Source organism: Lithobates pipiens, unplaced genomic scaffold, assembly GCF_037356315.1.
Source record: "Lithobates pipiens isolate NorthernLeopardFrog02 unplaced genomic scaffold, aLitPip1_a1.2 Scaffold_18, whole genome shotgun sequence".
NCBI lineage: Eukaryota > Metazoa > Chordata > Amphibia > Anura > Ranidae > Lithobates > Lithobates pipiens.
This window is the reverse complement of record NW_027507758.1, coordinates 327,605,107-327,619,458: the sequence shown is the minus strand read 5'-3', so window position 1 is coordinate 327,619,458 and position 14,352 is coordinate 327,605,107. Positions and strand designations below refer to the sequence as shown.

Genomic DNA, 14,352 nt, shown 5'->3' with positions numbered 1-14,352 from the left:
ATATAGACAGTAAACACTGATATAATGCTTTTTCACAGTATGAAAAATAAATGTCAAATATGACCCTATTTATACAACCTTTGTTTTTCCAGATCTTTATGGCTTTTAAAGCACTGTTCTAATTTCCCTATATACACTCTTGCTTCATTCAGTTGTTGCACAATACCTTCGCTTGGAATGTATGGGCATATATTTATCAAATCCTAGCACGGCCTTCTTGGGCCAGCCCATGAGATCATATGACTGCTGTGTAAGACACAAAGGACATTGCTGAGTTTGACAATAAGGAACTGAAAATTAGCTGTACTATGTACTAGGATACAGCAAATAAAGAGGTAGGGTGAAGGAGACATAGAAGGCAGTAAAAGCTTATATTTAGGACGGTAGAAGTCATAGAAGAATCATGAACTTCATCCCCAGCTTCTCTTCAGAGACCTGGATCCTAATAGCTTTATTTTGGGTTCTCTTTTTAACGTGAGTATAATATAGGCTGATATACACAATGTACACATTAGTATGCTATACATACAAGACGTATGATTTAGTTACAACATTACCCGTGTACATACATGAGACCGCACACTTCCTATACAGATACAAGTATACCTAACAACAGCTTGTGTATTTATTAACTTTCAGTAGATGTTGTGCAAATACATTTCTCATAATGTGATGTGATGTGATTTCCTAAATTAGGTAACCAAGTTCAGGAATTAAAAGTTACTTGTACACCTGTCTTGCAGGCTTCTATTGTATTATATTCAATTAATGTAATGCAGTGAAAGAATTACGCATGTTTTGTTATTATAAAAAATAATATGGTGAAACCCTGGGCTATATCATAGACACAGGAGTTTTCTAAAAAATGCTGGATAAGTGATTGTGTTGATAATTATATGCTACAGTATATCAACTTACTGACACAGCTATACTTTGTTAGGCTGAAAAGAAATGATTGTGTCCTAGGTTACTTATAATATGCATTGGCTGTTATGACCTGCATAGTTTCTGGTATATAGATTCAAGAATAACTACGTTTTATTTCTGGATAAGGCTTCATGTACACGGGACGTTGTTCAACCTCTCCTGAACAATTTAACTTGACAGCTAGAAACCGGCGTCTAATAACGGCCGTTTAGCCATATTTACATGCCGCGTTTAGCCGCATTTGCGTCTAGGTGCATTTGAAAAAAATATAAATGTATATTTGTTTTCAAAACGAAACACGGTGTAAGGGATCTTCCCGGGGTAGGGTGTGTTTGGACACAGTTCACAGCAGACTTGGACTTGATAAAGCAGACCTTGGCGTTTATTCTTGGTACAAACAGTCCAACAACCAAAATATACAGCAACACCGTGCTTCTTGTGTATAACAGGAACAAAGTAATAACAAAAAAACAAACAACCTAGCCCGGCTGGGCGCTTACTAAACAGGTTCTTCTCACCTATCTGACACTTATAAACACAGCGTCTTTCGCCTGGATATCGCAGGGTGGATTTTAGCTTCAGCAGTGGCTGTGCTTGCAGCTTCCTCAAACACACAGACTGTTCGTTTCCCTGGCTGAGAGCAATCACCTGCAGACCCGCAGAGCCTTTACCTTCCCAGGCTAATTAGGATCAAAGCTCACCTGATCCAAAACCCAGAACTGGAACGAGGGATGGGGGGTGTGGAATGACAGGTCCCTCTACCAAACCTACCTGCCATTCCATATAAATCCAGGCCCGGCAAGATTTAAATAACAACTCAGCAGCATATTGCTGCTGAGAAACTGATCCATCCTGGACTTACCATCTCACACTGTGTAGCAACCTAGGTGAGATGTACACCCCCTCAACCACTTCTCCAGTGACATGTCTACATATCCCCCCCCTCTTTTTCAGACCGGAGGGCTGAGCCTTTTGTCCCCACAGACAACTCACCCTTGACAATGCGTCAGCATTTGTCTGTAATTTCCCTGGCCTGTGTTCCACAGTGAAATTAAAGTTTTGTAAGGACAGAAACCATCTAGTCACTCTTGCATTTCTCTCCTTGTTTAACTTCATCCATGTTAGGGGGGCATGGTCTGTCACCAACTTGAATTTCCTGCCTAGCAAGTAATACTTTAAAGATTCTAGGGCCCACTTCACTGCCAAACATTCTCGCTCCACAATGGCATAATTTTTCTCGGCCGGGGTTAATTTTCTACTCAAGTACGTCACCGGATGCTCCTCACCATTCACTACTTGTGAGAGTACTGCACCTAAGCCTGTGTTAGAGGCATCTGTCTGGACCAGAAATTCTCGCCTGAAATCGGGGGTGACTAACACAGGTGGTTGGCACAAGGCAGACTTAAGGCTTTGGAAAGCCTTCTCGGCCTCTGGGGTCCACGTGACCATTGCTGTCTTTCCGCCCTTTGTCAAGTCAGTTAGTGGAGCAGCAACTGAGGCAAAGTTCGGCACAAATCTACGGTAATAACCCGTAATACCCAGGAAAGCTCTAACCTGTTTCCTTGTCAGGGGTCTAGGCCAATTCTGTATTGCCTCAATTTTATTTAGCTGTGGCCTAACCAATCCTCTTCCAACAATGTAGCCCAGATATTTGGCCTCTTCTAGGGCTACAGCACACTTCTCGGCATTTATGGTCAACCCTGCATCACTTATGGCATCCAACACAGCCTGTACCTTACAGAGGTGACTTTCCCAATCAGGGCTAAAAATGACCACATCATCGAGGTAGGCGGCTGAGTAATCACGATGTGGTCGCAGGATCAAGTCCATCAACCTCTGGAAAGTTGCAGGCGCCCCATGTAACCCGAATGGCATCACTACATACTGGAATAGCCCATCAGGGGTGGAGAATGCAGTTTTCTTTTTAGCCTCGCCAGAAAGTGGAATCTGCCAATAGCCCTTTGTGAGATCGAGGGTGGTTATGTACCTGGCGTTACCTAACTTCTCAATCAACTCATCTACCCTGGGCATAGGATAAGCATCGAACTTGGAGACCTCATTCAACTTTCTGAAATCGTTACAGAACCTCCAAGTTCCATTGGGCTTTGGGATTAGCACAATCGGGCTGGACCATTCACTCTGTGACACCTCAATTACCCCCAGATCAAGCATACGTTTTACCTCGTCAGATACGGCTTTTCTACGTGCCTCCGGTATCCTATAGGGCTTTAGGTTTACTCTGCTTCTAGGCTCAGTTTCAATGTGATAATGGATGAGGTGGGTACGCCCTGGGAGGTCAGAGAACTTGTTTTTGTTTTTCTGTAAAAATTCCTGGGCCTCCTGTTTCTGTGACACTGATAGAGCATCGCCTACTTTGACTGGAGGGATTGGTGGTGACAAATTATTAACAGTATTTGTCGCCACCAAGGATTCCCTGTCTTTCCAGGGCTTGATCAAGTTTATGTGATAAACTTGGAAAGGCTTCCTTCTACCTGGTTGGTGCACCTTGTAGTTCACCTCACTGATATTTTCAACAATTTCATAAGGACCTTGCCACTTCGCTAAGAATTTACTCTCAACAGTGGGGACTAGTACAAGAACCCTATCGCCTGGGTTGAATGTCCTGATTCTTGCGGATCGGTTGTAAATTCTACTTTGGGCCTCTTGAGCTCTCTGGAGGTGTTCCCTTACCAGGGGCATTACAGTGGCTATACGGTCCTGCATTTGTGCTACATGCTCAATAACACTCTTGTATGGGGTGGACTCACTCTCCCATGTTTCTTTTGCAATGTCCAGTAGACCCCTAGGGTGACGACCATAGACCAACTCGAATGGTGAGAACCCTGTGGACGCTTGGGGCACCTCCCTAATAGCAAACATGAGGTAGGGTAATAAATGATCCCAGTCACGACCATCTTTTGCCACCACTTTCTTCAACATATGTTTCAAAGTTTTATTAAATCTCTCCACCAATCCGTCCGTCTGGGGGTGGTATACAGAGGTACGGATGTGTGAGATTTTAAATAGTTTGCATAACTCCTTCATTACTTTCGACATAAATGGCGTACCTTGGTCAGTTAGGATTTCTTTGGGGATCCCAGTCCTAGAAAACATATAAAACAACTCACGTGCAATTGTTTTAGATGCAGTGTTTCTTAAGGGTACAGCCTCAGGATAGCGGGTCGCATAATCCATGACTACCAAAATATACTGGTGTCCTCTAGCTGACTTTACAATGGGACCCACTAAATCCATGGCAATACGCTCAAAAGGCACCTCTATAATAGGGAGTGAAACCAAAGGACTGCGAAAATGTGACACTGGGGCACTAACCTGACATGTGGGGCACGACTCACAGTATTTTTTAATGTCATCATATATGGCCGGCCAAAAAAACCTCTGGAGAACCCTCTCTCGCGTTTTGTCAGTCCCCAAGTGTCCCCCAAGAACATGGTTATGTGCCATGTCAAGCACCTGACGCCGGTACGGCTTAGGTACCAGAAGCTGTTCCACAATCTCATCCTTAATCTTATTGACTCTATAGAAAAGATCATTAGTCACCGAAAAATGTGGAAACCTTTTTTCAGCATCTGGTTCCTGAGGTACCCCATTCATTACAGCAACCTGCTCTCTCGCATTTTTGAGAGTGGGGTCCTGTAATTGTGCAGCCCCAAAATTATCCCTAGACACCTCTAAGTCTAGTATATTTTGCTCAGTGGGAGGAGCCTCCTCCTCCCCAGCCAGGACCTGTAAAGGAAAACAATCATTTTCATCCTGCATACTTTTATCATTCACAGTGGACAAGGCAACCCCCTTAGAGGTATCCTCACTCCTTTTGGGGATTTTTCTTTTTTTCCAGAGAGCCCAGAATAATGGAAAATCGCGCCCCAATATTACATTATGCATGAGGTTTTTAACCACACCCACTTCATATTGTACGGTGCCTTGTTCAGTCCCGACTTTAGCCAGCACTATAGGGTACACTTTTGTATCACCATGTATGCACACAACACTCATATGCTTTTTAGACTCTAAGTCCCCAGCCACCAGGCTAGCATGCACCAAGGTTACGAGGCTTCCCGAGTCCATTAACGCCTCAACGGGAAGGTCATTGATGGTAATATTGCAGATTTGCGGTTCAGTCTCTAGTCCAGGAACTGCAGCACAAGATGGTTCCGCAAACAGCGACTGACGCCGGCTAGCGTCACACTCCATGGGTTCAGTGGTAAGAGGGCAATGGGCCGACACGTGTCCCGCCTCATGGCATCTCCAACACTGGATAGGGCCTGGTCTCTTTGGCAAGGAGTCCTTTTCAGAGCCCCTTAGCCACCCGGGACCATCACCAGTCTTTTGTCCCTGAGACACCATTTGAGCCCTTTTCCCCCCATCAGCACCCCTCCACACTCCCCCAATAGATGGAAGTCTCTTACCAGCTGACGGCACAGATCTGGCGCTCCGGGGAGGTGAAGATGCTGCAGGAACATCACAGAGGTAGTCCTCAGTCGCCTGGAACCTCTCCACAAGGTTGACAAGTTCGTTTGCGTTCTTAGGATCACCTTGTCCCACCCAGCGTTGCAGGTCAGTAGGAAGCGCTCGGAGGTAGCGATCCATCACGACCTTCTCTAGGATTTGTGCAGGAGTAGAAGTGTCTGGCTCCAACCACTTTCTTGCCAAATGGATTAGGTCATACATCTGGGACCTCGCTGATTTGTCCAGACTGTAGCTCCAGTTGCGTACCCTCCGGGCACGGACTGCAGTAGTAACTCCTAGTCGGGCAAGTATCTCCTCTTTTAGCCGAGTATAGTCCTTAACCTCTTGCTCACTGAGGTCATAGTAGGCCTTTTGAGGTTCACCTGTTAAATAGGGCGCAATTACCTCTGCCCACTCAGCGGCTGGTAACTTCTCTCGCTCAGCCACGCGCTCAAATACTGTTAGATAGGCTTCAACATCGTCCTCAGCAGTCATCTTTTGCAGCGCTTTCTGCACAGTCCTTCTCCCAAAAAAAACCTCTGGAGCGGCTCCCATCACTGTGGGTGGATTAGCAACCACAGGCGCCTCTCGATTTGCTATCAGGTGCTCGATAAGTTGTTGTTGTGCAGCCATGGACTGTTCATGTCGTTGCTGTTGTTGCAAACTCACTTGCATAAACTGCTTCAGCATCTCCTCCATGTTGCTGGACTGTTCTTGGAGTGTAGTTGCAGCTTTCACCCAGGACATCAGCAGCTGTAGCCAAGTCTGTCCACACCGTTGCCCCTAGCAACCCTGTTGCCCGCTACCTCCACCAATTGTAAGGGATCTTCCCGGGGTAGGGTGTGTTTGGACACAGTTCACAGCAGACTTGGACTTGATAAAGCAGACCTTGGCGTTTATTCTTGGTACAAACAGTCCAACAACCAAAATATACAGCAACACCGTGCTTCTTGTGTATAACAGGAACAAAGTAATAACAAAAAAACAAACAACCTAGCCCGGCTGGGCGCTTACTAAACAGGTTCTTCTCACCTATCTGACACTTATAAACACAGCGTCTTTCGCCTGGATATCGCAGGGTGGATTTTAGCTTCAGCAGTGGCTGTGCTTGCAGCTTCCTCAAACACACAGACTGTTCGTTTCCCTGGCTGAGAGCAATCACCTGCAGACCCGCAGAGCCTTTACCTTCCCAGGCTAATTAGGATCAAAGCTCACCTGATCCAAAACCCAGAACTGGAACGAGGGATGGGGGGTGTGGAATGACAGGTCCCTCTACCAAACCTACCTGCCATTCCATATAAATCCAGGCCCGGCAAGATTTAAATAACAACTCAGCAGCATATTGCTGTTGAGAAACTGATCCATCCTGGACTTACCATCTCACACTGTGTAGCAACCTAGGTGAGATGTACACCCCCTCAACCACTTCTCCAGTGACATGTCTACAACGGCTAAACGCAAGTTACTGCATTTAGCCACGTTTGGCATTTAAAATGCCTCTAAACACAGCTTATTAATGCATTTTTTTGGGTTCCAAAAAAAGCCTCTAAACACAACTGCCTAGAAACGACCCCGTGTACATGTACTGATAAGATAACAGAGGAGAGTTCAGGAGCAGTTGGAAAAAAAAAGTTGGAAAAAAAATGCCCAACTGCTCCTAAACATCCGTTTACCAGCAGCAGTGTACATAAGACCTAAGGGTAGAGCTATACCCCTTATATCTTCCTACATGTTTCAGTCTTGATTGCTAATTTAATTAAGGCATTTAGAAAGGTATTTGAATAGGAGGTGATTGGCAGTGCTTGTGCCAAGAGGGCAAAACATGACAGAAATGTCCCATCAGAATGGACCAATATTGGGGAGACATATTTGGGGCAGTTCAGTAAAGCATTTGAGATACTGTAAAATTCCAGCGGTGTAAAGATAGTCAGAAGCTTTGCACTATATTCACAAAAACCCATGCAAAATGTATATCTTTATTACCAATGTGTGCAAAAAATTCTTGCAGTTCTTACTTGCAACACTTTTACTGTCTGTCCTGATTGTTGTGACAAATTCATAAAGAATTCAGATTCTGTCAAATTTATAGAGTGTGGGAAAAAAAAAATGAGTGCAATAGATGTCGCAACTTGTGTGCAATAGATGTCGCAATCAGCCGCAGAGTTGTCTCAGAAAAATTATGTCTGCACACAATACTTGGATGGATCAAATCACAGCAAGTTCAGCAGGGACAGGCCAAGATTTGATCCATCTCTGGGCAGGCTGGTTGTACCCAAGTCATTCCATAAATCAACCTGGGCACAACCAGCCTGTTGAATTGTTTTCATGTGATCACTGCCAGCGGCTATAGCCATCAGCAGTAATCATTGTGTTCTGCCAACAGGGAAGGCTCCCCGCCAGCAGAACCCAATAGCGCTGTGGGGAGGGTTTCCCCCATCAATTCTGATTGTGGTGCAGGGGGAATTGTGCGTGCTGGAAGGAAAGAACATTGCATAATCTATGGGTTTCTTTACACAGGCAATACATTTTACTCAACATAGGAGAGGTCTTATTTATTCCCACTTTGCTTTTTACTAATATGATGTATTTATATATGTAAGTATTTCTTTATGAATTTTATTACAACAATAAGGACAGACAGTAATAGTATGGCAACTGAGAACTACTTGAATGTGTTGCACACGTCCGTGCTAACAATGAAAACGTTGCAGCGATTCATAATTTGACACAAGGCGTGCCATTACATCCACACCACCAGGAATGTGTTGCACAAATGCGTTAATGAACTGCCCTTTTTATGTTGGCCATGCAAGAAATCCCCAGCACTAGTAATGAAACTCTTTTACTACATTAAATAGCAAACAACCAACATGATAGTTCAAAAGAGCACACAGGGCCTCTATTATGTGAAGAAGACATTTCCGTTAAAAGGTTATGTAAAGATTGCAGGTATGCAGCCTAAACTAAGACTTTTATGTGAATACGGTATAGTAGTATAGTATAGACGCATATCTAAATCTAAAACCAAAAATGTTTTGCAGCTATTGGATGTGGTGACTACATTAGTTTTCCTTTGTCAGCCTAAAACAGTTTTAGCACATACAGAAATTACCTGTTGATTTTCCCTGAACAACATTGCCCTTGTCTTATTCTGTGAGCTGCAAAAAGGCACAAACATCCTTATCCTGTAAAAAGTGTTAGGCTGGCCATACATGGTTCGAATCTCAAACCGGCTGAGATTCGAACCGGTAATGGGCAAGCTGAATGTGCCAAGTTGATAGATTCTCTTGCGATCATCGCCAGCAGCTGCTAGCAATAATTACTGTCTTCTCCTGAAGGGGAACCCCCCCCACCGGGACAAGACAATTGCTTCTTCCCCTATCAACACTATCTGTAGCAACACCACAGGTTGCAGGAAAGAAATTTGCACCATGTATGGTCTAATTCAACCACCTTGTATTGGAATTGAGCAAAAGCAGATGTGTTTAGTCCAGCCCGTGTGAAATCCATGACACCTTCCATAGATACAGTGGAGAGAAGAGTGTAGACATGCGGGGCAGGAAGTGTGTTATTTGCAGCATTACTTGGTAAAAAAAAAAAAAAAACCTTGAAAGAAGAAAAGGAATGCAGCCCCCACATCCAAGGATTAGTAAACTGCAAAAAATTACATAATTTTTGGGGGTTTTATATACGCTTTAACATTAACTAAGCTATGCAAATCTATGCTACATTTTGATATTTCGAGAGAGAAGTACAAACTGATACTGTGGTTTCAAAATAGTGTTTTTGTATTATTATTTTATGTTGCATAATTTTCCATTTACTTGTACTTTATATGTATAATTTATATTTTTTTCTATATTTTTTTTCTACTCAGTTATGGCGTATGGCCATATGGAATATTTAAGAAGTTAAAAGTTCCAGGCCCCTATCCAGTTCCATTTATTGGAACATTTCTTGGATATAGAAATGTAAGTATGTGATTTTATCAGAGACCCAAAATTCACAATCTTTATCTACCTGAGAGTCATATTTAGTCTAGGTTCACACTGACAGAGGGATTGAAATTGTGCGAGTTCATCTGAACTCGCATGATTTCATACCTGCATGTCAGTCCGACTTCGGGAACGATTTCAGAGACATCTGTGCGTGTTCTTGTACAGATGTTTATAGAAATCGCACCTCAAAGTTGCCAAAAGTAGTACAGAAACGACTTTTGGGAATTATTCAGATGGTGCCATTGCCGGAAATAGCCACCGATTTGATATGTCAAATCGCATGCCAAATCGCATCAATGTGAACCTAGGCTCACTGGTATAACATTGTATGAAAAAATATCACTTGGCTGATGATATTTAATGATGTGCCTGTTTATGGTGCATTATTTTATGGTGATAGACTATGCATATGGTAATAATGTATATTAAAAAAGTTTGCCTGTTTTACAAAAATTATTTAGGAAAAAATTCTCTGGTAATTACTATATATCCGTGTGGTGCTTCCTGGATAAATGAAGGACCTCTTTAAAGTCCAACTTCAGCCAAACATTTTTTTTTTGTTTTAGATAGAGCAAAGAAGGGTTATAACCTCTGTCGGGTTTTTATTGCCATTTGTGTCCCATTTAGGCAGATTTCTATTCTCTTTCTGTCAGAACAGAAAAAAGTAAACAAAGACAAGAATAAAAACCTAAGCGAAAATGCCAGTACCCTCCAGGAACAGCTGCATATACTAGTATTCCTGTATGAATAGTATGCTTATACTGTATAAATCTGAACAATATGTAACAATGACATGACAGACCCAGTAAATCCTACCGGATACTTGTAGTTGTATTCAAATGATATGTAAGTAAAACACTAGACATGTGCGTTTCGTTCCATACGAATCTCAAATTCGTACGAATTTCCCTAAATTCGTACGTTCGGGAGGATCCAAAATACGAATTGCCATGCGTCCGAATTTTGTACGCAATACGAACTTTTGTTTTACGAATTTCGGATCAGTTGTCGTTGCATCGACGACTCATTATGCTTATTACGAGGGGCTCCCACCATCCCTGTACTATGCTGACTTCCTCCTGGGGCTGTACCTCTGCTGTGCTCATTATGAGGGGGTTTCCACCATTCCTGCGCTGTGCTGACATACTGAGCACAGCAGGGGTACAGCCCCAGGAGGAAGTCAGCACAGCACAGGGATGGTGGGAGCCCCTCATAATGAGCACAGGGCTGCCATGCACAGCTGCTCCAGTTTTGATCCCCCGCACTGTACGGGGTCACTGGAAATTGTTTGGTATTACCAAGCATGTGCTCTCCGCACATCCCCGGTGACCCCAAACAGTGTGGGGTGATCTATCGAAACTGGAGCAGGCGAAAACTGGACCCGCGGTGCATGGCAGACAATCCGCTTCTCTCTTTCATTTTCAAATCTTAACGGAACGATCTGAAAAGAAGCTGATTGGTTGCCATGGGCAACTGCTCCAGATTCTGTTCGCTCCAATTTGGATCAATTTCCCTAAATGTCTTTTTATTTGTTCTAGCAGTCATATGTGTAAATGAGAAGAATGGTGGGGGCACACCAGGGCACAATGGAGCACATCAGGATACATTGGGGCACATCAGGGCATATTGGAGCACATTGGGGCACATCGGGGCATATTGGGGCACATTGGGACACATTGGGGAACATTGGGGCACATCAGGGCATATTGGAGCACATTGGGGCACATCAGGGCATATTGGAGCACATTGGGGAACATCAGGGCACATTGGGGCACATCAGGGCATATTGGAGCACATTGGGGCACATTGGGGAACATCAGGGCACATTGGGGAACATCAGGGCACAGTGTTTACCAGCCAGCATGCAGAGTAGCGCAGGAAGCATGTGTAATAAGTTCTCTCTCGGCTCCTTCCTGGTGGCACCTCCTCTCTTCTTGTCCATCCCAGATGATGTCACAAGCAAATAGGGGTAGATGAAAAGCAAAGGGAGGGATTGTGTGGAGGGACAGGGACCAACTACTAAGACCAAATGGCCATCTCTTTTTTTTTTTTTTGATTTATATAATCTTTATTTATTTTCCATAATAATTTTTCCATTCATAAACTTTATACAGTTAAACACTCCGTTTTCCACATTAACATTTCCCTCCCCCTCTCCCCCCCCCCCCCCTCACGTACATAACAGGAAGGAGCAGTGGGCCCCTCATACACAAACTATGACCGTGTTACTCTCTATACCTCTAACTTCTTATCACCTATACCACATATTCTCTCTCTCTCCTTCTTCCCTCCAGTCGTCATTCTCTCCAGTTCTTTATACTGTGTAACCCAACTTGTCTAACCATGGTTTCCACATTTTATTAAATTCCCTAAAATTCCCTCTCCTTACATATACTACTTTTTCCTTCCAGATCGTCTCTGTTATTAGTTGTCTCCACTCCGCTACCGATGGGGAGTTTTTTGCCTGCCACCTTTGCGCTATTAGCTTCCTTGCCTGGAACATACATCTCATTACTGCTTTATTTATACAGGCCGGCCCTCCTATTCCTTCATTCAGGCCCAATAGGCACATTCTGGGGTTCCCATCAACCGACACTCCAAATGTTTCATTCAAGTCAGCAATAACTTCTGACCAGTAACGGAACAGTTTAGGGCACCTCCAGAACATGAGATCCCCTGTCGCCTGACATCTCGGGCAGCCATCATCTTCCCTTCGCCTAAACCTGTATAGCCTCTTCGGTGTATAATAGGCTCTATGTAGCAGCATTAGATGTGACACCCTCTGGGCTGGTGAGACAGATATCAAGTGTCCTCCCTCCAGTATCCTCATCCACTGCTCATCTGAGAATGTTCCTACTTCCTCTTCCCATTTTATTTTACTTTTAAGTTTATCTGGGGTTTCTATGCTCCCTTCACAAATATATGGATACATTTCTGCTATAAACCCTTTTGCACTATCTTCAGATTTTAATCTATTATAGATGGGGGATTTGCTCCACACTGGCCCCGGTGCACCAAATTGTTTCGATAATGCGTGTCTGATTTGTAAATATTTATAAAATGAGTGTTTTGGTAGATCATATTCCATTCTCAGTGTATTAAATGTTTTTATTATACTTCCTTCATACAACTGGGCCAGTCTGTCAATCCCCCTACTTTCCCAATCTTTGTGCCTCTCTATCATTCCCATTTCCTGTAGGTTCAGGTTATTCCATAATGGGGTTTCTTTGGTCATCCCTTCTAGACCCTTTATCGCTTTTACTGCCTTCCATACTTTTAGAGCGAGTTTTATTGTGGGCGTTCTATAGGGAAATGAGTTTGCCTCCAAGGCCCCTACTATGGTTTTATGAGGTGTCCCAGTAATCATTAACTTCCTATTTATATCTCCACTAAGCTCATTGCTCGTCCCCAGATGTTGCAATTGTGCAGCTAAAGAGTAGCTTCTTGGGTGAGGTACTGCCATTCCTCCTTTCCTTGTCGGTAATTGCAGAATTTGTAGGCCTATTCTTGAGGTACCTCCGCTCCATATGAGTTCTCTAAATAGTGTTTCTATTTTTTTAAACCACTTTATATCTATCCATAACGGCACATTATGCAACAGATACAATAACTGTGGCATCCATAGCATTTTGATAAGATTGCATCTCCCTGCAACCGAAAGAGGGAGTTTCTTCCAGATTTCGATTTTATTTTTAAATTTAACTAATAAGGGGGCGATATTATCACTTATATACCTTTTTGCATCACTTTGTATGTATATTCCTAAATATTTTATTTTCTCCACTACTTCTAACTGCGGGATTGTCGATATAGTTTGACTCTCCAGTGTATCTACAGGCATCAGAGATGATTTTTCCCAATTTATTGTTAATCCCGAGAAGCTGCTAAAATCCCCGAGGACTTTCATCCCCTGCCTGGTTGACTTCTCCACGTCCCCCAGATAGAGGAGAATATCATCGGCGTATAGCGCAATCTTTTCTTCCCTCGCTTTTCTTTTAAAGCCTTCCATATCAGCATTAGATCTTATTGCAATGGCTAATGGTTCCATTGCAAGGGCGAAGATCAGGGGTGACAAAGGGCACCCCTGTCTTGTACCTCTTTCTAATAATATCTTATCTGAATACTCGTTGTTAACCCTAATTCTAGCACTAGGACCATTGTATAAGATTTTTATCCATTCAATGAATGAGGAGCCAAAGCCAAATTCTCTCAGAACTCGCCAGATGTATCTCCATTCAAGACTATCAAAGGCTTTGACTACATCCAAAGCCATAATTGCCCTTTTCCCTATGTTTTCCGTTGGTATCTGTATATTAAGGTATAGTCTTCTAATATTCATGCTAGTTGATCTACCGGGGATAAATCCTGTCTGATCAGGATGTATTAATCTGGAAATAATTTTATTCAGTCTGGCCGCCAGTACCTTAGCTAGTATTTTTGCATCCGTGCACAGAAGTGAGATAGGTCGGTAAGATTTAGTTTCCAACGGATCCTTCCCCTCCTTGTGCAGAACGATTATCGTTGTCTCCGTCATCGAGGTAGGCAATCTCCCTTCCTCCTTTACCCTATTTAACACTCTGAGAAACTCTGGAAGCAGTACTTTCCCATAGTATTTATAGGTTTCCAATGGAAGACCGTCTGGTCCTGGAGACTTCTGGTTAGCCATTGCTGTCACTGCAGATTGAATTTCTTCTAATGTTAATGGGGCTTCCATTGTCTCTCTCTCCTCCTCGGTAAGGGAAGGGACTTTAATATTTCCAAAAAACGTTTCCATCTCCTCGTCTCCCCTCATCCCCTGCGATCTGTACAGTTTTGCATAGTATGATCTAAAAGTATCTATAATCACTGAATTCTGAGTTGAGATTTCTCCCTTCTCTGTTCTGATCGCGGGGACGATGGATGGCGAGGAGTTGGTCTTCACTAGGTGTGCCAGCATCTTCCCGACACTTTCCCCCTC

The 14,352-nt window shown here is 43.4% G+C and overlaps 1 protein-coding gene across 1 annotated transcript in view; it reads left to right on the top strand.

Annotated features, from left to right (window-relative positions):
- Positions 1-256: 256 nt before the first annotated feature.
- The window catches only part of LOC143988051 (cytochrome P450 3A9-like), a 71,735-nt gene continuing 57,639 nt past the window's right edge, over positions 257-14,352 (top strand). Inside the window, exons 1-2 of the mRNA XM_077487314.1 lie at positions 257-474; positions 9,275-9,368. Of these exons, the coding sequence (XP_077343440.1) occupies positions 404-474; positions 9,275-9,368 (165 nt within the window). The 5' untranslated portion in view covers positions 257-403. The remainder of the gene's footprint in view (positions 475-9,274; positions 9,369-14,352) is intronic.